The sequence below is a fragment of the Stegodyphus dumicola genome, chromosome 6 (genome assembly GCF_044657685.1).
Source record: "Stegodyphus dumicola isolate Sdum_Otavi_A_Nest chromosome 6, ASM4465768v1".
NCBI lineage: Eukaryota > Metazoa > Arthropoda > Arachnida > Araneae > Eresidae > Stegodyphus > Stegodyphus dumicola.
In genome coordinates, this window is record NC_140773.1 from 72,218,739 (window position 1) to 72,245,112 (window position 26,374).

The 26,374-nt window shown below is 34.1% G+C and overlaps 1 protein-coding gene across 2 annotated transcripts in view; it reads left to right on the forward strand.

Annotated features, from left to right (window-relative positions):
• LOC118191452 (BAR/IMD domain-containing adapter protein 2-like) overlaps positions 1–26,374 on the forward strand; it is a 509,223-nt gene that overhangs the window by 347,325 nt on the left and 135,524 nt on the right. For both annotated transcript variants that reach the window (XM_085818518.1, XM_035362253.2), the window contains exon 4: positions 25,300–25,361. In XM_085818518.1, the coding sequence (XP_085674644.1) occupies positions 25,300–25,361 (62 nt within the window). The remainder of the gene's footprint in view (positions 1–25,299; positions 25,362–26,374) is intronic.

The following is a 26,374-nucleotide window of genomic DNA, read 5'->3' on the forward strand; positions in this document are numbered from 1 at the left end:
ATCATGACGACCAAATGCAAATGGTCACAAATCTTGGTTCGCCACATTTCTAATTCAGAGGCCCAGTTTGAAGATATATTTTAAGAGCTCCTTAAATATAGAAATTTTCAGTTATGTTAAGGAAATATGAACTTTCAATTATGTTCTTGCTGAAATTCGAATCACACACCTACCAATACCACCTTGATAATGCTAACTATTTATACGAGGGGGAGTCAAATGAAAACCATAATTATTTTTGAAATATTATTTATTGGTCACACAGGGTACAGAAGTAAATCACTTTTCAACATAGTCTCCTCCTCGTTCAATGCAAGTCCGCCAGCGCTTCGGAAGAGCCTGAATACCTGCAGAAAAAAAGTCTTTTGGGCGACAGCGCAACCACTCGTGCACCGCGTTGCGTACCTCTTCATCGGAGTGGAACTTCCTGCCGCCCATTGCTTCTTTGAGCGGACCAAACAGATGGAAATCGCTCGGCGCGAGGTCTAGCGAGTAAGGGGGGTGAGGGAGGCATTCAAATTTCAGGTCTGTGATGGTCGCAACCGTTGCACGCGCCGTATGGGGCCGTGCATTGTCGTGTTGCAGCAACACACCGGCTGACAGCAATCCACGTCGTTTCGTTTTGATTGCAGGCCGGTCAAACGGTTGTCAATCGGTTTCACACCTTCACTTCGCAAAAACCGAATCACAGAACGCTGCTCCTCGCTGGTGCATGTGGCTAGTAGGGCTGCCATTTTGGAACTGTTGTTGCGCCGGTTTTTGTGCATCTGCCGGCTGCTGCCACCTAAGAGACATCCGGCATACTATCGCAAACAGGCATGCCAACTTACAGCTCACTGGCGCCATATGCGGATTTTTATTTCTACTTTTATGGTTTTCAGTTGACTCCCCTACGTACATAACAGCACGCACGAGGGAATGTAATAATTCCTTATAAAGTTACACCTGATAATAGTTATTACTAAAATTCCTTTTGAATATTAAACCGTAAAGCAACGTAGTGGCGACCACCTTAATAAGACTGCTTTCTTTGAATGCGGCCAATATTTCTGAGAACCTAGATAAAATATCGGTACTCCTAGTCATTTCTTTACGTCATATGCACTGAAGGCCTAAATCGTCTGTAAATGTCGTTTTAGACAGATTCATTGCGTTTAAAAATTCAAATTCAAATTTTTACATATAAGTAAACTGAAAACTTTGATATAACTTTTTTCAAGTCTCTAAATTAAGAAAATGTAATAACTTTCTGCTCATATGATGCGTATGCACATAGACAAGAAATCGATCGTTACACAATTATCACCATGAGTTTATTTTTTGTCAATATTAATAAGATTTTTCAAACTTGAAATTTTTAATTCAACCCCGATACATAGAACAAGTAATAAAAGACACAAACGTTGAACATAATGACGTAATTAAAAATAATCATATGGAGATTTGTTCTTTTTCTCTAAATAGGATTAAATGTACATTCAAATGCACCAAATATAGTGATTACTTAGTGCACGTTGATATTTAAAGTCATCTTACACATATGGTTCATTAGATGGATGCACATCAAATTTAGGAAATATTATCTGAACCCTGTACGTCCCAAGTCAAGCATATAAATGAATGTGCGTTGCAATTATAACTACGCAGACAGGTAAAGGTACAAGTGGCAAGACAAGAGAATTTAAAGATTGGTTGTACAAATTTACCGCACAAATTGTGCATGCGCACCCTAGTTCTGATAGAGAATACCTTGGGGCTGAATATTCGAGGGCATCCCACCCCTCTTCCTCTTCCACTAAACCACACGAAAAGACTTTCGGCTCGCCAGTATTTTAAGTGCCCCATGTCACTATACTCTTATAAACATCCATGCCTTCTCCTGGATCGTCTATCGGTACGGCAATAGCGTCACTAACTACTAAACCCATCAAGACGGCTCATTATATAAACAGACACGAGAAAAAGTAGGCGGAATTTCACCATTGGTCGTACAGGTATAGTCCCGCCGCAATAAGTGTGCAGTTTTGCCCCAATTTTGAGAGACGACACCCCCTCCCAGTGCTACGATCTGAGATCTGAGATTCTTCTACACCTCTTCTCCTATCACCAACCTCTCGAGAGTCCATACCGGCTCGTAATGTATTTTGAATGCTCCCTTGCCGCACAGAGATTATGCACTTACAAATATTTTTACCTTCTCCGTGATTCGAACCCAGACCAACGTTGTAGAAGTCAGCGTACTCATCAAGGTACTGTTATCGGCTCGGCAACCAGCTTCACTAGCCACTGAGTAATTTTCAATGCAAAAATAGATGCAAAAATTGCATTATTTTGACCCTCTTAATAATTGTAATTAAGATTGTGTATGAAATAGCCGTACAGAGATATATATTATATCAGTGCGTTCTCATTTTCAAAAGGAGCATTTTGACATAAAATTCATGAATGTGTTGTTTTGCTTCAGATTTTTGCGTGCGTAAGGGTTGGTTTTAGATTGAATGAACAAGTCCGATAAAAGGTTAATAAAATTTATTCTTATCAAAAGAATAAATAACAAAACACAGGATTTTTCCTTAAAGATATTCGTATAATATCACAATACCACGCAATATAATCAGTAGCTAAATTTTAAACTGCTAGCACGTTAAATGGAACGCAATCCAAAGCGCGGAGAAAACTAATCCGATCAAAATTTACAGCACAAATGTAAACAACAACGGCTTACTAAAACAACTAAATTCAGATGTCTCTCTACAGCTTTTTAATGCTTTTAATCTACTACGAGAAAGCTCTCGTAATTTCTGTTTTCTCGAGATTTCTGGAAAGCAAAAAGCGTAGAATTAGTGTTGCAGTTAACACTGTAATCAATTAAATTTATTCAAATTAAATATAAATTGCGGAGATAAACATTTATTAAATGTTAAATGCACGTACTCTTGTATTTTTACTTCCTTGTACGAAGTAAAAAGGAAGTATTGTAATCGCGAAAAGTTTCAGGCACCATATTTCAACGAAAATATCCATTTTGACCGCTATCGAAAGCAATTTAATGATGTTTTTGCGTGATATCTGTACGTAAGAACAGAATAAAAGACTCGTTTCCTTCAAAAAAATTATAAAACTGCTTTAAAATAAATTCTGAAGAGAATTTTTCGTGGCGTCTGTACGAACGTACGTACGTACGTATCTCGCATAACTCAAAAACGATTAGCGTCAGAACGTTGAAATTTTGTATATAGGACTGCTATAACATGTAAATGTGCACCTCGTATTTTGGTTGCAATCGGCCGCACCAAACGTTTATAAATATATTTATATATATATCCACTCTGTTACCCGGCTCAGTGATCTCAGTTTCTTTACTCTTATATGTTTGTAAATTGTACATTTTTTTCTTTAAAAATGATTGAATTATGTTGTTTTTATCTTCCGGTTAAGGTTTTTATGCTTTAGTAAATCTGTGTGCAATACGTTTTTTATATTTGAAACAGCAGACTAGTGGATTTGTTGCCAATCTAGAAAAACTTAGCTTCGCAACAACAAAGATAACGCCTTCATTTATTATTGCCAATTAAATCATGCTTAATCCTTTCTGGAATTTTTTCGAGGACATAAGTGTTTAAGATTTACTTCGTAATTTTTAATATAGATATTTTGAGATTTTATGTATTTTTGCCTTCTCGCGAAGTGAGAACTGAATTAATTGAATGAGAAATATTCAATCGTCTGTGAAAAACTGTTTCTTTTTTGTTTTGTTTGCTTAATTTCTTTTATACATCATTCTAGCTTTATTATATTATTTCAATAGAACATGTGGCAACGATTAGATAATTCTATTCTTTAAATGACATAAATTTTGTGCATTCTGAGTTATAATATGAACGAAATATAATACTGTTAAGTGAATCTAGCACCAGAGTGTCGCTATGGTAAACAGATTCTAGAGTGAATTTTAAAAATGCATTTATTCTATTGTGGTTTATGCGCTGTCGGCGAAGTAGATTTAATTCAATCCAATAAGTTTAAATGAAATGCAAGAAAAAATGCGTATAATTTAATATTCCGTACAAGGAAGTCATGTGGTGTATACATCAGATTTTTATTTTTCCGGCGTAGCTTGCTCTTAAAATTCATCACGCGCTGCACTGCACGGGAAAATGAAACAATTTTAATTACAATTTCTATTAAAAATAGACAACTAAATACAAAATCTGTAACAATATATATTATATCAGTATGTTTTCTTTATCAAGATGTGCATTTTGACATAAAATTTACAAGGTGTTGTTTTGCCTCATATTTTTGCGTTTAACAAAAATTTTCAGAATAACAATATCCACATTGTATTAATATTACGGTAAAAAGTTTTTTTACTTAAATTATCAATTTTATAATTTCTCATTATAACATTTTTAAACATTTATATCATATTTCAATTGTATAAATTTTCTGAATATTTATTTTAAATTTTATAAAAATAGTTTTCATGTCCATAATTAGTATCTCACATTCAGTGTTGAAAAGTCAGAAAGTTTAATAGCGCACATGCAATAATATAATACTGTACATGCAATATTTAACCCAAAATTCAAACTTACATATTTAATTATATATTTACGTTGGTTTGTAATTTAGAATGTATCTTTATAAGTAATCATAGTACAACACATCTTTTTACAATAATCATTAAAACCGTAAACAAATCTAAGATAAAATTTTTAACAATTGAACCATTACATTTCAATTAATATAACCTGTTCAGGAACGTGCACGAACTCAGTTAATACACAATAATTTCATATGTTCGTTATAGTGTAGATTTTTTGTGGCAACAGTGATGTTTTGTTATATATTACTTTGAGCGTGATAACGCATAGAAGTTTTTTTTTTTTTTTTTTTTTTTTTTTAAATGTTTAGAATGCTAAATAAAATAGTTCGTTGCTAATTAAAAAGGTTTTCTTTGCAAAATATATTACCATTCATCCGAAGTTATTAAATAAGTCAAGAAATTGATTACTTTCAAACAACTGGCGTCCGGTGACAGGACGGAATAGCTATTTGAAGAAAACGAAAAATCGGTTTGAGAACGAAACATTGATTTCGTATTGGAATTTATCAAGTGAGTTTATGATTTATTTGATTATATCCTTTATTATTTGAATATATGGGACATATTGAATTTAAAATCATGGAATTTTTATTACGAAAGCGTAAGCCTCTAAGGCAATCGTTTGCGATTACTGTCAGTGCTTTAGATGCTGAAATTCTAAAGCTTGACGTGGAGGTTAATCAACTCCAAGTATTTAGCTCACAGTTGGAAGGAAAATTCAAGAGATTAGATGAAGTTCAATCACAAATTTCCGAACTTTTGTACAAAAGTGAAAACGAAAGTGAATATTTGGCTGATTTTGACACGAATGAAACATATCGTGATAAATATATCAGTTTAAAAACGAAGGTAGAAAATAGAATGGTGAATTCCACTCCTGTACCTGGGACTACCTGGGACTTTAGAAAATTCTACGAAAAGGAACTTTATATTACCAAAGTTGGAGCTTCAAAAATTTAATGGGGAGACCCGAAATTGGTTAGGATTTTGGGAACAGTCTAAGAAGATCGACGAAGATGTAAATATAGATGACGATGACAAATTTCAATACCTATTGCAAGCAACGGTCGTTGGATCCCCAGCGAGAGAGCTCATAGATAGTTATCCTCCCACAGGCGCGAATTATAAAGAAGCTATCAAGCAGCTAATATCTCGATTTGCACAAGACGAATTACTGGTAGAAATCTATGTTCGAGAATTATTAAAGTTGGTTTTGGCTCAAGCTAGCAAAAAAGGAAATATGATTCTATCCAACTTATATGATAAGTTAGAGAAGCAACTCAGAGCTTTGGAGACGTTGGGGGTAAAAAGTGAGATTTATGCAGCTATGCTGTATACCCTTGTAGAGTCTTCACTACCTGAAGAAATTCTGAGGGCATGGGAGCGATCTCGCCAGCGTAGGGAAAGTGTTGCACACACTGAAAATTTGAAAAAGTTATTGCATTTTCTCCGAATTGAAGTTGAAAGTGAAGAGCGTCTTCAGTTGTCCCGTGCACGTTTTTCTGCTCCAGACAAATTTGACTCGGTTCCAGCCACAGCAGCTTGTATTTATGCAGGAGATTCAAAGAAGAAACAGCTTAATTTTTGTGTTTGGTGTGACAAGGAAACACATAATTCTTATGAGTGCTTTAAGCTGCACAGTCTTTCATTGGAAGATAAGAAAAATTTACTAAGAAAGAAAAAAGCTTGTTTTAACTTCCTGAAAATTGGGCATGCTGCCGAAAAGTGTAAAAGTTCTGTGAAATACCTATTTTGCAACAAACGTCATGTAACGGTGATGTGCAGAGAACTAAAAGGTTCTAGAAATTCAAAAAAGGAAGAACCTAAAGCAGCTAACGAAACGAGTGAGACTTTATTGTCTAACCAAAAACTGCAAACAATTCTTCTCCAAACTGTTATGGTGAAGATTGTCCATAATGGGAAAAAGGAACTTGTGAGAACGCTTTTTGACAGTGGGTCACAAAGATCTTACTTACGGAAAGACATAATAAAGAGACTAGATTTAGTCCCATTAGATCAAGAGACTTTGAGCCACAATTTGTTTGGTGGAGTTAAAACTGAATTTCAGGTCCATGCTATTTTTGATATCGAAATACAAGGAACGGAAAATAAATTCAAATACGAATTATTGGTTTTAGATAAAGACAAAATTTGTGGATACGTTCCTAGAGTGCAACTCAAACATATCTGTTCCTCACTTCGAGAACATAAAATCAAAATCAGTGATTCTGGTAGAGATACACTAGATATCGGATTGTTAATAGGAGCCGACTATTCCGGACAGTTGATGACGAATAATATCATTCCAATTTACAAAAACCTTATTGCCATTGAAACAAAATTGGGTTGGACCATACAAGGCCCGGTGCAAAGTCATAATACCTTGCTTGATACCGTCGGACTTTGTTATTTGGATCTCACAGAACTATGGAATTTAGAGACAATTGGCATAAAAGATCCGGCGGAAGTAAAGACTAAGGAGAATTTAGACACTGAAACGATCAAATTTTTCCTAGAGAAAATTAAAGTAATCGAGGGCAATAGGTATGAAGTCTGTTTGCCTTGGAAGGATAGTCATCGGATTCTTGGAGATAATAAAGATAAAGTGGAAAAAAGACTTTTCGCCAACACACGAAGTCTGCATAAGATGGGATAAGAATATGATGGCATTATTAAAGGCTGGCACGAGGAAGGTATAATTGAAATAGCTCCGAATAATAGTGATACTGGTCACTATTTATCTCATCAAGCAGTAATCAAGGATTCCAGTCTGACTACGAAAGTGCGACTTGTATTCGATGCATCATTGAAAGATGAAAATGGAAATTCCTTGAATGCTTGCCTCGAAAAGGGGCCGAATTTAATAGAAATGCTTCCAAAACGTTTGATACAGTTCCGGCAACATGCAATTGGTGTTACTGCCGATATAAGGAAAGCTTTCTTACAAATCAGCTTGTGTGCCAGAGACAGAGACTTTTTGAAATTCCTGTGGTGGAAAGATTCAAACAAAACCGAGATTGTTACCTACAGACACTGTCGTGTCGTGTTCGGCATTTATTCGAGTCCATTCCTGTTGGGAGCAACGATTTCGTACCATTTGGATAATGCGCCACAAGATTTAAGAGAAACGGCACTTAGATTGAAGAAATCCTTTTATGTCGACAATTGTATAGCTAAACCGAAAAACCGAAGAAGAAGTAGTCAAGTTAAAAGAAGAGTCCAAAACTGTAATGTTTTCAGGAGGTTTTGACCTTAGAGGGTGAACTGCTGCACCATTCAAAGATAGAAGCATGACTTCTTATCAGAAGATCATTCCATTTCTGGGACTCTCTCATGGGACACCGAGAATGATGAAATTTATTGCAATTTAACCCCTTTGACATTTTCGGAGAGTGCCCACACGAAACGATCTCTTCTGTCAGTCTCACAGGGGATATTCGACCCCATTACGTTAATTCAAAAACTCATTCTGCAAAAAACATGGAAGATGAAACTTTCCTGGGATGAAAATCTTCTACCAGGCATAGAAAGAGAATTTCAGGTTTGGCTCAAAAGACTACACTTTTTGAATTATTGTAAAATTTCAAGAAGACTTGTGATTGGACCCTTCGATAACTGCTCTGTCGTTCTACATTGTTTTAGTGATGCTAGTAAGGTATCTTATGCAGCATGCATTTTCTTACCTGCATATTTTGAGGGCAAAACTTCAGTACAATTGGTATTATGTAAATCAAGAGTAGCGCCTGCCAAAGAAATAATTATTTCCAGATTAGAGTTGCTTGGAGAACTTATAGCTACTCGGCTGTATCGTCAAGTCATTGACGCTCTTAAACTGACAATGTGCCAAGTGTATCTTTGGAGTGACTCCTCTGTAGTCCTGACATGGATCAAAAAAGACTCCCACTGGAGTGTTTTTGTGGCAAATCGTGTAGCTGAAATAAGGAGATGCACAAATCCGGAAGACTGGCATTATGTACCAAACTCAAGCAATCCAGCTGATCTTCCCTCTAGAGGGTACGATGCCAAAATATTGCTAAAGAGCAGATGGTGGGAGTGGCCGGATTGGCTTAAACAAGAGCCGGATAAATGGCCTCTCTCTGAAGAATCAGAACTAGAAACTGATGAACTGAGTAGAGAATATGTTGCAATTTCCTAAAATTGCAAGGTGGGAGGATGTTCAGGAAAGTGCACGAACTCAGTTAATACACAATAATTTAATATGTTCGTTATAGTGTAGATTTTTTGTGGCAACAGTGATGTTTTGTTATATATTACTTTGAGCGTGATAACGCATGGAAGGTTATTTTTTTGTAATGTTTAAAATGCTAAATAAAATAGTTCGTTGTTAATTAAAAACATTTTCTCTGCAAAATGTATTACCCTTCGTCCGAAGTTATTAAATAAGTCAAGAAATTGATTAATTTCAAACAATCCAGCTGGTGTCAGAGTAACCCGTGGCACCCATGGTATCAGAGTAAGTGCCCTGGTGGCTCCTTGGTTCAGAGCAGCAATAGACGAGATCAAAGTGCACTTACTAGATTCCTTAGTGGCCATCTGTTATCAATGACTTTTGTCGATGGTAATAAACACTTTGAAATATGCACTAAGTGTTCTACCACACAGGCCTCTCCTGATCACATCTTATCTTGTCTGGGGTTTACCAGACAGGATCTGGTTCAGGATTCCCTTTTTGTACTAGACTCTTTCAAAGTGAATGGGCTCATGGACCTCATCTAGCTCTGCTGGTCGAGGGGATGAGAAACAACGTACCAAATAAGTATTTTAATGCTACAAGCTTTTTGCGAATTAGTTAAACTTGCGAACTTTTAATTTTGGAAGTCTAGTTTGGAATGCGCTTATATATCTTCAGATTTTGCTTCTGCAGAGGTTCCAAAATTGATAATTCTGTGCCTTTTTTGAAGCGATTCTCTCAATTTGAAGGTGTTTACCAGTTCCTATCCTACTTTATTGGGCTCTTTAATTTTCTGAAGAAGTAAGTTTACTATACAATGTGTGAAGAGTTCATTAGTTAGCTAGTTCTGTCTATACTTAAATTGGTCTTCCATTTCCATCCTTTGGTGAAATCAGTAAAACATGTTTTGAAAGATTACAAGATGATTTTTCTCCTTTACACAATGGGCAAAGTCTCATGTTCTTTTAAGCTTGTTCTCTATTTAATTCCCATGATGCATTAATTGATTCCGATGACTCCAAGAGAGGTCGGTCAGTGGTTATTCGTGGAGTTAGTTCAAAAATGTTATAATTTGTTGAAGGAATCTAATGGTCACTATTTGTGTGAAATTATTTGTTCTTGAAAATTATTGCTAATTGCGCTAACTCTACTATTTCTGTAAGTAACTATAACCAGCTTTATTTAATTTGTACTTTGGGTTCGCTGCTGGAAAGTATTTAACACATATGAGCTTGTAATCGAAAATTTATAGGCGCTGGAGGAATCAGTTATTGAGATTTTTGTAAAAATTGATTGTTTCTGTAAGTTCTGAAATAAATCATTCTTGTGCAGAAATCAGTTTTTCAGTTAGTACCATTGGAAATGTCATAATAACATCAGAAATTAAATAGACAGTAATTATGTAAACAAAATGCACAATGTAAATCCTAATAATATTCTATAACAAATTAATTAAGCAAATAATTTAATATTAATTAATAATTAATAATTAGTACTATTTACTAGTAGTAGTACTACTTACTAGTATTAATTTACGAATAATAATTACCTTCATATATTAATTAAGCAATTAATTTATATATAATGTTAATCATTATTAATCCTAAGTTTAATAACTTATTTCTTTTATATTTCTAAAAGTACAATATATTAATTTAATACTCAAGAAAATCCCAAGAAATTTTAGAGGAAGAAAAACCTATGTAGCCCATTACAGTTGCTGGCTGTTGTTCATTCAATAAAGTGTGTAAACTCAGTTGTGCTTAGACACATGTGTGGTAAACGCATTCGTGGTCTGGTTGTTGTCACATGTGTACTCGAAAATATTTGTCACATGTGTCACATGTGTACTCGAACCGTTATTTAGTTTCACCTACGTAAGCACCAAGCATGTAAGGGCCTCCATGTTAATTACTTTCTATTTGACGAATTCTAAGCATGTAAAAATTAGTTACAAAATATCTGTGATAAGCATTATAAATGACGCTTTAGTTACCGCAATAAGAAATGGAATCTTTGAGTTACAATTTAGATTTGCATTATTCCGTAACTGTTGCTTACAATAAACATCTTAAATCAATTTTTCTTGCATCTGTATTTTGTTTTATAACCCATAGAGAAGAAATCGTTGCCATCAATAACCAACGCTTGTGTATTACTTAGCTTGTTAATGTGCAAGTAATTTGCGGAAACTGTTTAACGAAATGTAGGTTTAAAAAATTTAAGTTCTAACTCAACTGGTAGTCTGCGTTTGCACATATTTAAATTCCGCAATGAATATTAAATAAAACTGCAAATTGGAATCACTGCCATAGTGCTTTGGGGGGCATGTTTATATCAGAGCCTTAGCCAACTTTGTAAAGCGCAAGAAATCCAAATTTAATTCCTTTCCGAGTCGTAGCTATTGAACGGTTGAAAGCATCAAAATATCAACCCTTTAAAAGCGTCGAAATTCCTCCAAATATATATATCGAAAAGGATTACTCAAGACCCATATCTCGTGACAGCTCATAGCCTATATATCTAACCAATAAGAAAAGCGGATCTTTTTCTCAACCCCCCCCCCGCGACTTCATAAAAAAAGGGGTGGAAGAAATACCAGATATTTTATTTTCCGGCAAGGCAGAGAGAGGGAGGGAGGGATATTTTTCTTTTATAGCCCGGAATTCGCGTCGTAAGGGAAAGTGGTGTTAAGGGAAGATTTTGCCCGAGTCCTGGGAACCTGGCGGACCCTGCACTTAGGTGATTATGTGTGACGTAGCTAGATCATCAATATCGAGGTAGGTTGAGGGGTTACCTCCCTGCTTTTATGGCCTTTAAGATGTACTTTATTACTGGCAGACCTTAGGTTACGCAAGGCGTGTGTTCTATTTTATTTTGTTTGGCAGAGTAGAGAAGGAAAGTTTGCTCAAATTAAAAGAAAGTAATAAAATTTTTTTCCAAGCTTTTGTAATTGTAATTCCCTTAACTCGTCTTTTGGGAAAGTCGATGATTAGAATGATGCTGAAAAAAGAATAAATTGCATTAAGAAACACGAAAAACATGAATAAATAATATAGGGAAGAAGGGAGAAAGCAGGTTTTGAGTCTCATCCGCATTAAAGTTATGCACCTTAAAACTTTATATTCTAAAAGTTACATTTGACCTTTAATTATAAATAGATTATATTATAGTTTATCTTTAAATATATTTTACTTTTAAAAGCGAAGATAAAATATAACTTTTGGTTTCATTTTATGCGCTTAACCTATTTAGTTATTTATTGGATAAATCACAAATCTCTTTAAATAGTCTACAACTGAGTGCCATATAATTCCCCCTCATAAAATTTATATAGCAGTTAGAAACATGTTAAAATACTTTCATAAAGTAATGTATTACCCAGTTAACTTAACTGACAACTGCATGATTAAAAAAAACACTACGATTTAAAAGAATCGTTCTAATGTTTATCATGCTGAGAACGCCTGGAAAAATTATATCATATTACAGAATATTTAGGTATTTCTGATTGCAAAATTAGTTTATAATAATAAAATTAAATTAATTATGGCAATCATTAAATTAAATTTAACTTAATTTCAGCTCTCTAAGATTAAGATACAGCAACAGGGCGTTTTCACTTGAAGTTCTTTTTGTTAATATCAGGTAGACATTTCATGCACGGTCTTTGTTTTATATCATTCTGTCTATTTACTGTAACTGGTGTTAAAACATTTCCATTCTTATTTCCTTTATGAACTTCTCCACCAGTGGCCGAGCGACTAAAGACTGCTGAATAGTGATAGCGTATCTTGGGCACCAGCGGAAAAAAATAAATGGAACATGATTGCTTTTCGTTTTTTTTTTTTTTTTGTTCCCATGTGTAACATGAATACGAGCCAGTTTCACTTTGTAAATCCTTTACGAAAGCATCTATCCTCTTAGAGAGATAGCCCATATGTGTTTTTCCATATTCAAATGAGATTTACCTTATTTAACTAATTAATTGATTAACTAATCATTTTCGTCATCAATATATAGATATTGTTCGATTCCCTCCTTTAAGAAGACGTGACGATTGCCTAATTTATTATTTTATTGCGTTATTCTGGCAGCAATCCTTAAATCTTACAATATCTTTTAAATTTATTAAGTGCTTGCTTCTGCAACGTATTCCATTTTCATTTATTATCTGAAAATAAAATGAATTGGTTGCTATACTTGTTTCACTAGTAAAAGAATTATTTGAAAATGTATTTTTTTTTATTCATTTGAATATTTGTATTATAATCAAACCTGAGCACTGCGTACATTCTTTTGATCGTGAAAATACCCCTCTTTTCCATATATCCCCTCCCGCCGTAGCTCCAGGTTCTGAAAATTTAAAAAATATTCTCGTAATTTCTCCCTTCTTTAGTGCGTTCGGAGAGGAAGCTCCCCTAAATTTTAAAATAAATTCGTCCACATAGTGATTGGTTTCATCATATTAACATAGACAAACTCTCGGAAGCTACCTGTGAAGGTCACGCCGAGCCTTTCCTTTCCAACAGTTGAACTGCATGCCAGAATAATATAAGGACCGATGAATAACAGGGAATCAAACAAGAACTGACATTCACTGTGTGACTTCCTGTATCAGCTGCATATTCTCCTCTTTTAATTATTTATGAAGATTTAAAAGGTGATGTGTAGCAGAGGCAATAATAAAAAAAGGGCAAGACTCAGGTTTCAGAGAATTAGAAATGAAGATAATTTGTTAAATATTGTAATGTTAATATTACTATCCATTCTCACTGGAATGTAGGTTTCTTTTAAACAAATAATATTATGATATTTACTTATAGTTTGTCCGTGATTATTTTTCATTTTTTATGATTTTACTGCAACAGCTCCCTTTAGAAATTAAATTATTCTCTTGACTTTTGCCTCTCGATTTTCAAAAGATAAAATTAGTTAAAAAGGGGGAAATACTCCAGGAAATACACTATATATCTGTGTATATGTTACACCAGTATATATGTAGTTCCTCTTTCCTAATGCTTATAAAGCTGTTAAACTTAATTAATTACATGTATTTCTTTAATACAGGAACTAATAAAAATTCAATATACTGAAAACGATCTAAAATTAAGATGCATAGATCTCGTAAATAATTATAGTTCTGAAAAATACTTTTTCCCTTCTAAAGCAATATTTGCCATCAAGTCTCTGAACTTTTGTACAGTTTTAATTTAACTCTCAGCAAACGAATCTCCTCCACTCGTGCTCGTTAAATCAAGACCTCTAATTCTGCTCTTTCACTCATTTGCCATTCCAGCTTTTTTCCTTAAGTTTTGCGCATCAAACTACTTTTGCATTCGCACACAAGAAAGATTGAGTTGCTGCTATCGGAACTAATGAAATGAAGCGTTTTATCTTTAATTAAATTGCTTAGGAAGGGAGAAAGCTCTTGTAGACATTATAGCTTAATTTGGCCGTGGATGGCATTATAGATGTTAGAAATTTCACCGCGTTTCCTGGTCAGATTTGGCTTGTTTAAATAAGTTCTCTAGGCGTAAGACAGGCGTGTTTATTCTCGTAGTTTTTTAATATGTATGTCACGTCCAAAGATTTCTTTGCCTAGTAAATACTTCTCAAACCTCACGCTCACTTTTTAGAGGTACTTCTGTAATTTTTTTAATGCTCTAATTGTAAAAGGTGCATAATTAAGTTTTCATAAAGGGAGAATATATTAATAAATGATGTGTCAGTGGATCATTTATTATTCTTCCAGTTGAATTTCGTTTAAAGAAGTAAAAAATCCTTCATTTCAAGATTCTTAAAAATTCCAAAAGCAGATAATGTATTGTAGATTTACAGTAGAACTGCAGAAAATTTACTCTCGATTTCGGTTAAAGATCCCAAATTTAATCTGAAGAGATACGTATTTGATATAATTTGATATATTCGAATATTCGAAAGATCAGAGAAATGTTTAGAATAAAATTTTAATTTAGGGCAAATTAACCTTAGTTTGGCATTCATTTTGAATAATATTTTATCTATTTCGACGATAATCAGACGTAAATGCCTCTTTTTCAGGGTTTAACAAAGTTCGAAAATGCGAAATGTGGCAAACATTTTACACTGAAAGGAATGAGCGGAGCAAAAAGCAAACGTACAGCCGCATCTATAGATGATTGATTTGGTTTACTCGATTACGGCAAAGTACTGGAGTAAGCTTTCTGCCTAACAGAAGGGATGACGTCGTTGAGGACGTTCTAAAGGAAACTGGCTCATATACACGTTACACGAGGAGAAAACCACAAAAACGCCCATGCAGCCAGCCCGTTCTAGAATTCTAACATCACGAGGAAAATCTCATTCGGAATTAATGCCATTAACTAAAGAAGTTTCAAATTTTTGAGAATTTATAAAATTTCAAGGAAATCCAGTTCTGACGAAGCTCTATAGATGCGTTTTGTAGAACCAAAGTAAAATTGTGGTTAAGTCACTAATTATGACTAGTTCTCGAATATTTGTCTATTTTTACTTTTCGAACTTAAGATTCATGTTAATAATAAATGATTTCAAATTCAGAGATTTGAAAAAAGTATATTGCCACTCGACAAACAGTAAGATATTTATGCTTCAGATTTAATTAAGGAACAGCGTTTTAAAAGAAATGTTTTGCCACTGGCCAAAGCAAAATATTTTTATCTTTTACATGCTATTGTGTTGTAATTTTTTTGTGTGTTGTCACTCGGAGAAGCTTAAGGTATTTAATTTTGCTTTCAAATTAAATATGTCAGTTATGAATTAAGAAACTACATGATTTGAAAGCAATAAACGCAGTTCTTAATCTCCATTATACTATTAATTGCCTGTGAAACTGTACTAGTAGGACTCAATTAAATCATTTTTTCTATTCTCAATACCTATTTCAAGCTATTGGCCTCAAAATCTGCTTTCGGAATAATTAGACAACAAAACGAAAAGAACAAAGAGATGACAAATTAGAAGCAAATTCACCAAAGGACTTGGTCAGCGTCCGCTAAACTCACGATTAGTTATTCCTCTTTCCTGTACTTATAACTGGCTTAACTTTCTCATTAAATCGTGATTATGATCTAAGCTTCGTCATCATCTCCGTTATTAGCCCAGTTATCGGGTAATTACAATTTTGATTAGAAGCAACACATACAAAATGACTTCAATTACAAATTCAGTTAGAACCAGCAATATTACACTGTCAAATGGAACACATAAACATTAAAATGTTAAACGTAAATATCAGTAATAGCAAAAGTTAAATTAAAACTTTAAATTTGCTAACAGAAATGAAATCTAAAGCATTTACGGTACTATAGGGTGTTTTTTTTTTCCAGTCTACGGAAAGCCTTTAATTTAGATTAAAGTTTATCATCAGTTTATGTTTTATTTTATCTTATTTGGATTACAGTTTTATTGATATTACCCTTAATTTAGATTAAAGAGTTGAATTTGTTGATTTTACTACTCATTTAATATATTATGCGAAAACTTCTGGAAAATGTGTATATGCTGTATTCTAATGAATTAAATTAAAATCTTAGGTTTTAGAACATGAAACAGGTTGTTTAATAATGTTGCAGAAAATCCCTCTGTATTAATATAATCTCTTGAACTTCACAAAAATAGTTATAGTTTTCCAAAAACATTAGTTGTACAACAGATCTAAAAAAACTACTAAATATAATAAAAGAAAAAGCGCGGTGAAAATTTAATACGCGATGTATTCTCTTACTTTTAAATGATGCTAAAAAATTGTTCAGACAATTTACTTTCTAATTATAGCTAATTTAGCTCCTTTTCACACATGCAGTTAAGATTTCTTTTGTTTTAATTATGAACTAAATAAAAATAAATTATCCCAGAAGAAATACAAGATCTGAAGTTTAATCTAGCTTGATACCCCCATCCCCTCATAAACAATTTAACTATGGATTTTAATTTTATCAACTGCATCTCATTAACTTCATCTCGTCCCACGCGCAGAGCTTTGAACTTTAATTACCTTGGCTTCGGAACGTCAGCAGAGAGGGAAAAAACGGCGTATAATTGTTCCCGATTCTTTCAAATAAAGCATTCAAGTAGAAAGCCATTAAGGACTTTAATTCCACCCCAGCCACCAATCAGAAAGGTGGAAAATATCTCTCGTTTCAAACTTGACTAATAACGCTCCGACAAGAATGAAACTGCTAAGAATATGTCGGGAAGGTTTACAGAACTAACGACGATTGAAACATATCTGGAAAGATCGTTTTCGAATTTCTCTTTTGGAAGAAAATTACTCGATTTAATGGAACAGGAAATATGTAGAAAATATTTTTTGAAAGTATTAGCAATGAACTATAAAGAGAATAATTTTTCTCTTTATTTTATATATACATAATTTTGTCTTTGTATATTACAAAATTTTATTATCTCATTTATGTTATAGTTTGGAAATTCCTACGATAAACCCGTAACTCATTTCTAATGTACTGCAAAGTATGCTGGCTGTAACTATGTTTTCAGAACATAATGTTCGTTATGTGTTTTATTAAGAAATCAGAAAAATTATATTGAATAAAATGTAAACAAAGCTCATGTGTTTTAAAAATTCACCTCTTTTAAATCGCTTGCTTTGAAAGAAAATATTCAAATTATTTTTGGCAAATACAATAACTTATTCGAAACATTCGCACGTTTATATTTTATTTTTATTAGGTCTGAAAATAAACTCCCAAAAGTATTCGGGCACTTTTAGAAAAACAATTTATATTCATAAAATATGAAAATAATGGAACATTCGATATTTCATTGGATATCCTTTAACTAAAATTAAACATTCATACGCATTGGCATGGATTCAACTAATCTTTTGCATGTAATAATGCTCCATTTTGTTTCATTCTTCTATTAAGAATTACTTCTAGTACATCTTTCGAAAAAATATCACATTCCCTTAATCTTTTCTTCAATCAGCTCCTTACATGCTAGATAGGATTAAGCCTGGGAAATATAGAGCAGCTTTACTAATTTCAGAACGGTTATATAATAACTACAAAGGAATATTTAGGGCTGCATGTTTAGAATATTTAGGGCTGTTTGTTAGTTATCCTGATAGAACTTGAATCTACTCCGCATTCCAAATTTTCTTACAGATGCTTTCAGATTTTTACTAAGAATATTTATATATCATACCGATCCATGTTATATTTATAAAACTTAAATTTTCCATTCCAAAACAGAAAAAATCCTCAAATCATTATGCCCGTGCTTAATAGCACCCCCAAACCAACCCCCGTGCTTAGTAATAGTAGGTAATAGAGTTTTGGGATTCAATTCTTCATTCGGATTTCACCACACATCATCCATTGTCCTCAAACGTATTAAATTTCGCATTATGTAATATTGTTTCATGTGATAAATCTTTGCTAACCATGGATTCCGCGAAAATGTGTTTATTTACCTTGTTTTTTTGCTGATGAAACATTTCTCTCTAGCTGATCGCCCATTTTATCGGTAGTGAACGCATTTTACCTAAGGAGAAATTCACTGGAGTCACTCTTTAACCCTTTTCTTCTCTTCTACTACGTCCGTCAACAAGCCGCTGACGTATCTGTGTTTTCTTTTGCTAACGGATGTGTTCCTTGATGACATGTTCCTTCTGTTGACGGATAACGCTAATGTCTAATATGTTGAGAATGTCTTGCTTTGTGTTGTAAATAAATATCAGTTACAGAAATGGATTAGCGTTCATCTCATCACAACAAATCCACATCATAAAAGAGCTCTTTTGAGATATCCGTATAATCTATCGTTCCGGGGGCGATATGAAGCCGAATTAATTCTGTGGCTACCTAGTATATTTGTAAGTTCTCGAAACAGTGGTGAATTTCGTCTTTGATCTGTTATGACTGTGACGAGCGATCCAAAGCAAGAGATCCAAACGTGCAGTGGTCTGAGCAGATGCAGGGAAAACTTCAGGCCATCGGGTGATTCTATCAGTGATTATCATTTAATATTGATTGCCATCCGAGAATGCTAGAGATCCAATAATGTCCAGGTGTAAGTTAGAGAAACGCAAGTCAGGTACAACAAATGTGCTAACTAGAGCTTTAGTATGCTTAAAGTATGCTGACATTTGTCACAACTTCGAATTTTTCTAAGCAGCTGTGACTGGATGGCGGTCTCTACGAGTTGCTTACTGGGCTGCCTCAAATTTCATGGCTTACACTAACCTTCTGAGCGGCCAGGGATTTCGCTAAGAAAGCACAAATTTCCCAAAACTACTATGAGAACAAATTATGTTTTTGATTTTAATGTGAAAACACTCCTGGTATTTCATACCTGGATTTATGTACTTTTGATATATTGCCTTAATTTCTTTGGCATATTTTAATATGCACGTACATATACGTTCTTAGAGATATCACAAAAAATATTCTAGGCCGTTTATATACGGCCTTGCCACTTAGAGGGCTAGAATGATTTTAAAGTATTTGGCATCCGCCATTCGTAGAGCTTTCAGTATTTCAGGATCCCGGATGCCTTCCGTGAAGTACTGCAGGGACAGGATTTTCCTTATTTATGTCGGGCACTCGAAAAAGACGAGATGAAACAGCCTTTCTATATCCATGACGAGCTACTGGAATGCTTCCATGGGCTTCTGTTGGCGGGATTTTAACCCAGCGGAAGGTGCATCAAGGAACGTTACTAGAGTGGGCGCATGGGGTATCACATACCCAAATATTTAAAATACGATAAAAAGTTTTAATTAGTTTTCAAGCTGTTTTCCTTTTATAATGCGTTAATAATACTTGGGTTATAAAAATTAATTTCCAAAATAAGCTCACAAAGAGTTAAAATTAAGATAAAGGAAAATAATAACAAAATAAACATCATACCTCCAAGTTTTATTGCATCTCTAATACACAATGCTTATTTTATTTGTTTACACTTTGAACAGAATGCATTCATGTGTGCTTGGCATGGACAGTTTTCGAATTTCATACATTCTTTTGAATTATTCGCCGAAACTTCTGTTCTTTTACTGGCATTACGTAGATTTCTCGGTAAAGTATTAATCTCTGATTGTTGTTGAATAAGTTTTCTTTATTAATTGTAATGCTAAGTCCCCCATCTGCTTCTGCATCTGGTTGGTGGATTAGCTGTTGAAAGTAATATAATTCGAGCATTTATTGCAGCAGCATTCAGTGCAGAAAAGAAAATTACCATTGGCCACCTCCTTATTCTTCTGGCAATTGAATAACTTGCCGACATTTCATCTACAATATCCGCTGCTCTCTTAGTCTTATTATAAAAATATATAATTTCTGGCGTTTCCATTTCTCCATTAATATCATCTATAGCATCATCGTTATATAATGCTGAAAAAATAAGAACAGTTTTTTCTTTTTCAGGAATGTAAGAAATTAATATTTTATGTTTTTCGAAACCAAACAATGTAGAAAATATTCCTATTTTCATCTTCAGTTTCCGAAATGTAAATCTTCATCACTTCCAAATATTTCTAATAAATCTTTACAACCGTTGCATCTTCAATTCATAGAGAGTCATTCTTTTCGTCATAATGAGCTTAGAAATCTTTAAAAGTTTTATTTCGAATGCTTTAAAATCGCTTGCTCGGTCGCAACTGGGATGCGTCACTGCAACACAATACCGATAAATCTTTTTCTGAAATTCACAGGCAACGGAAACGCGGTTCTGAACGTCAACAACTAGTAAAAAATCAGCTACTGAATGCAGCACAGAATTTCAGTTTCACAAGTTAGGAATATTCCTATGATACACATCACGCGCTTTCTCCGCAGTTTAATTGAAACATGCTATATTCTTTTAATCATTTCTCCCTAAAGCGCAGCTCCAATACGCCGAATAGAGCTTCGAAATCTAGCCTTTGGTCTTCGGAAAGAGTCTGAAGGATATCCGCTGCGTCTGCTTTCAAAAAAGTGGCGAGATGACAGGCCTTAGTTTGAGAATCCCATTCATTCGCTTCTGCCACTATAGAAAATTTTGTCTTATATATTTACCAAGAGTTCTTCCCATTATATGGGAATAACGTCAGAGAGGAACGAGCAGGTATGGGTAAAAATTTAAAACCATCAGAATTGCTTCCTGCCGTCGCTACGAATTTCTGTACGGTATTAACTTTCTTGGCGACCGCAGAAACCATGTCATCAATTTGTTGTTCCAAGGTAGAAATTCTCTTTTCTATTTGTTCTTTGACAGAAGAAACTCTGTAATCGATTTGTTGTTCCATGGCCGAAACTCTCTTTGCAATTCGTTCTTCAACAGAAGAAACCTTTCTTCAGTTTGTCCAACTTTATTTTCAATAGCGTCTATTCTGCCTTCCATAGCCTCAAATTTATTTTCTGTTATGCACGTAATTTCTCTTTCCATTTCTTCTTGACCTGCTTCAATCTTTCTTAACCAGCTTCCATATTTCTTCGAGGGCTTTCATCTCTTTTATAACGGATCTTTGACGACTTTCATCTCTGGTTTAACGGAATCTTGGCCAGCTTTCATCTCCATTTTAACGGAGTTGACGGTACTTTCGATCTTTTCTTGGAATGCAGCAAATATAATCATCAACTGTCTTTGTTGCCCATCCATGGCTTTTTTCACAGGCATTCAATGCCACTTCCCTAACACCAAAACATTGATGATTTCTACGCAGTACAGTTTCTCACCATAACTACAGATATGCTGTACAGTGCTGTTCACAACATTGTCTCTTGACTGCAGGTATTGTTAATGAATGACGGCCGACATGTTGAACATTTGTTATAAAGAATATAGTTGAATGTAGCGATGCGATGCGGATTAATAACAAGCAGCAATGGACTCATTCAAATGCAATTTTATTTTCAAGCCAAAAAAAAAGTTGTGTTGCGATTTCAGCTAACATAAACAGAACATCTGCTCTCGACTCCAAAGCACGAGTAGTCACGTGGTTGACTTAATCAATCTGCGTTCGCAATAGCAGCGTCATTTACGCTGCTATTGCTATTAAAGTTAAATTTAATAATAACACTATAAGAGCTTCAAAGGAAAATGCAAGATAACCTGAAAAATTGTAAGAAAATATTAGACAAAGCATAAATAAAAGTTATAAATAATCAAACTTGATAGTGTAAAAAGGGCTAATATCCTAAAGAGTTCAAAGTTCATAGTGTTTGACAGGCAAAGGACAGAGCTTAACAATAGGTCTTTTAATTTCTCCATTGGCAGTTCGAATATCCACAACTCGAACTTTGTTATCCGATCCTGGATATACACGGATTATTCTACCCAATTTCCACTGAAGAAGTGGTATGTTTGTATCCTTAATCAGTACTAAAACGTTGACAGACATATTTTCGTGAGATTTCTTCCACCTATTTCGATGTTGTAACTTAGACAGATATTCTCGACTCCATTTTCTTCAAAAGTTTTGGAAAATTAGTTATCTCAGTTTCCATCGATCAACAATATTTTTCGGTTCTTCTAAATTTTCTTCGGGCAATGATGTGAGACATGTGCCAATGAGGAATTGTCCAGGTGTGAGAACACTAATGTCAAGAATTTAGATTTTGCAGAAGATTCCCAAAGTCGACCAAAATGTGTTGCGGCTGGAGGAATGAACATAGGATGTCTTGGAGTTTCCAAAACATTTGAATTCCTTAATCGTCCTCCAGCACGAATAATTTCTCTTTCATCAAGGAATGGACTTAAGGAAAGTATTCGGCTGTTCCGATTTCACAGAATTTCCATTCTTTAAGCTTGAAACCTCGTCAGGAAATTCAGAATGTTGTAAAATTCTTATTATCGTACAACTCGCATTATTAAGCTCTTCACTGTCAAGAAATCCTGTTTTCTTAGAAGTGCGCTTCAAACAACTGTTGATAAATCGTAAACAATAAGCAACGAAACAGTATAATTTTATCCAAGATGAAAATTTGAAAAGAAAGGAGTCATCATCAACTTTAGCTAAATTAGAAATAATGCATTTTCTTTCTTCCTTAGCTACTTTTTGACTGTCCAATTCCATTTGTTCATCCAATACAGATTCCGGATTAAAATTCTGTAACCACGAAGGTCCATTGAACCATTGATCACATTTAGTCAATTCATTAGGTTATAATACTCTAGTACCATAACCAGCAGGATTATTTCCCCCTTGAACGTGATTCCATTTCACCTCAGGAATGACAGTTTGAATTTTCGACACTCGATTGGCTACGAAAGGAAGCCATCTCCGTGATTCAGATACAATCTAAAATAAAGTCATAGTAGCGTCATCTACAAAGTTAATCTACAAATTCTGATCATGCAAAACAATTAATAGCACGAACATTCAAGCATGTCATCTTTATCTTGAGTAGATTTGCTAGCAATAGTGCAAAACATAGTTCTAGTCGTGGTGAAGATTGCGTTTTAAGTGGTTGCAACTCTTGTTTTTGCCCATATCAATGATACCTTACTTTCTTCTTTAGAAAACGATTCAGCATAAATAACTGCACAATAAGCCTTCTCAGATAAATCGCAAAAGGCATGTAACTCTATCTTGCAATGATTATTAATTAAAATCATTCTAGAAATTTTTAAATTGCGAAACGAGTTTAACTCTCCTTGAAAACGAGTCCAAATGGTCGATCGTTGCGGATTAAGAGTTTCATCCCAATCTAACTTGTCAGCCCACAAGTCTTGAAAAAATATTTTTGTAAAAATAATAACTAAAGCTAACCAGCCTAAGGGGTCAAAGAGTCTGGCAACTTCTGATAGCACATTCCTTTTAGTGACAACTGAAATTACAGAAGGTGGAATGTTAAAATTAAATGTGTCACTTTGGGAATGCCAGTTTATTCCTAACACCTTTCTTGATTGTTCCTTGAAAATGTCTAACTGAAATGCATTTTCTCTGAGCTCTTGTGGTATTCTTGTGGTATTCTAACACACCAGGCATGTTAGATGATCTTTCCGAAGCATGAAGCATCCTTTACGCATAAGATTATCTATGTCATGTATTTTTGGCAGCAGTTCTTGGTGCTGCACCTTTTAAAAGATCATCCACATAAAAATCAGATTTGATAACTTCCGAAGCCTTTGGAAAATCATTATTTTTTTTTATTATTATTTTATTTTTAACTAGTTCTAACGGTTTTTTTTTTTTTTCGTTCTAAAAGCAATTTAACAGGTATTCTCATAATTATCCAATGTTAAAACTACGTTCATTGACATTTACCCTACATTCTTATGAAAATTAAATCGTAATTCTTTATAAGGTAATTTTTCATTCGTTTGAAATATTTTTCGTTAATTTTAGAAAAGGAAGTAAAATAAATTCTCTAAAATTAATTAAGTTTTAATATTATGCTTATAAAATGCTACAGCTATGTAAGTGTATTAACATATTCTTGCATTGTCAGTCATATTTAAGTGTCGAAACTTATATATGGAACTTATAATATGGAAACTTATAATTTTTGAAATCCGTAATGCATTGGAAATTACTAAAATAAATATATATTGGAATGTAGTGATCGAAACCGCTACGCAAACCCTTGGTTGTGACACCGGGTCGAAATGAACTTCTAACTCAAGTTTTAACAATAACATGAATTTTAATAAGATGAACACTTTAATAGTTGCATATCTTGACAATATGGGACTTGGATATAATTAGTACTGTAATTTCAGAATTTTGTTACAGGAAAAATGCTTTAACGCATTATACACTAAGGCCGATATCACACGGAGTTTGTTTCACACGAACAACTGTTTCAGACAATTTTTCTGCCTGATTTACTATTGAAAGAAAGACGTGCGACTTTTTCCTTCCTTTCGAAAAAAGTTGCAAGTTGTTCCTTTTCAACCAATCAGCTATCAGCGCCAAATGCTGTGAGCTTGTTTGTAATGGAGAACCAGTTTCTCCTGTGTTAACCCCAAAGCAAGCTGTGGTGACTGGCTGTTGTGACAAAGCAGAAAAATTGTTCCAAACAGTTGTTCTTCCGAAACAAACCGAAGTGTGATAGCAGCCAAAGAATGATTGTTCTTAGCAAGCCAATATGACCATAGCTCTAAACAGGAAAAAATTCCCTCTTCTCAGGAAACCACCTTATATATCTCCCTGTGTTTACTTGCGCTGAACTCCCGGGGGGGGGAGATTCTGTCACTCATACATAACAAAGTGTCCATCTCCTGACCTGATGAAAAGACTTCTTTTATCTCTTTGTCCACTGGAGTGACCTTCGAGGCTACATCCGGAATCATTAACAAAGGCACAGGATTTCACCACTGATATGAAAACTTTTGCCCTCTAAAATCACTCACCCTCGACAAAGAACCTTTATGCCACCTTATCACAATATAAATACAAGTTTAAGATTAAATGTTCGAAAGTTATTTAAGTTCTCTTTTTCCAAATATAACTTTAGTGATAATTGATTAAACTAGAATAATATGAAAGGTATATATCAAGTAAAAATTTATCATAATTATCTTGCAGGAACAGCTTTGATGCAGCTGGTGGAGGTACATAAAGAAATCCATGCTCAACAAACAAACATAGTAAGAATATTTTTGCATTTTGATTTTACTATAATAGTGCGTTAATTGAATTTTTTTTTATCTTTTAAAATAATTTTTGATAATGACATATTTTGTGTCATTTTTTGAAATATAATCATTACTTAAATTTCAAGTAGAAATTTATTATTATATCTTTATATTTAATTTATTAAATGATAGTTAAATATTAGTTTATCAGACTAAAATCAGTATAAATAGCTGATCAGACTTAAATGGTTTTCAGAATGAAAGTAAACTGCAGCTACAAAATATTTAGGCAGAAAAACATAGATTAATTAAGTTTACCACATAATTAAGTTTACCACACAATGTTTTATCTAACGTCTTCTGGGCCGTATAGTGATTTATAATATATTACTTCAGAACAGACATTTCGAGACATATTCCCCTTTCCGGCTTGATTCATGACTATGGTAAAGACAATTGTGGAAGATGCTCTATTCCCCTACTTTTTTCGCTACCCGTTTAGGGAGTTTTGCTTTATGAAACGAACAAGAATGAAGGTTGACTTTAACTACAATCCCACAAGGTGGAGAAAATAAGTGTTATGCTGTGACGACGACACGCATTATTATCGCAAATGACGGAAGGCAGTAAATTTTGAAGTGCTAATTTTAAAGTAACATATTACAATATAATTTGTCTGCTAGTCAGAGCTCCAGGATGTGGGTTTGACTCCCGTCTAAAGCTTGATTTCATTTGTGTGTGCCTTTCCCTTCTTCTTACACGTACAGTATGAGTCTCCTATCCGTGATGCACCATGGAGAACATTCGGTTATGAGAATCTAAACAGACCAATGGTATTCCACCGTACCCCACGAACTGCTTCTGAGCAAGAGTCTGGCCTTAACGAAAAAAATATGTTTTGTGTAACTAAAATAAAGGGTATCATGATCGTATTACAGGGTGATCAGCGAATAAGCCCTGATTTCAAAATTAAATATCTCTACAATAAAGTTCGATAGAATTATGCAGTAAACTGTACGTTAATT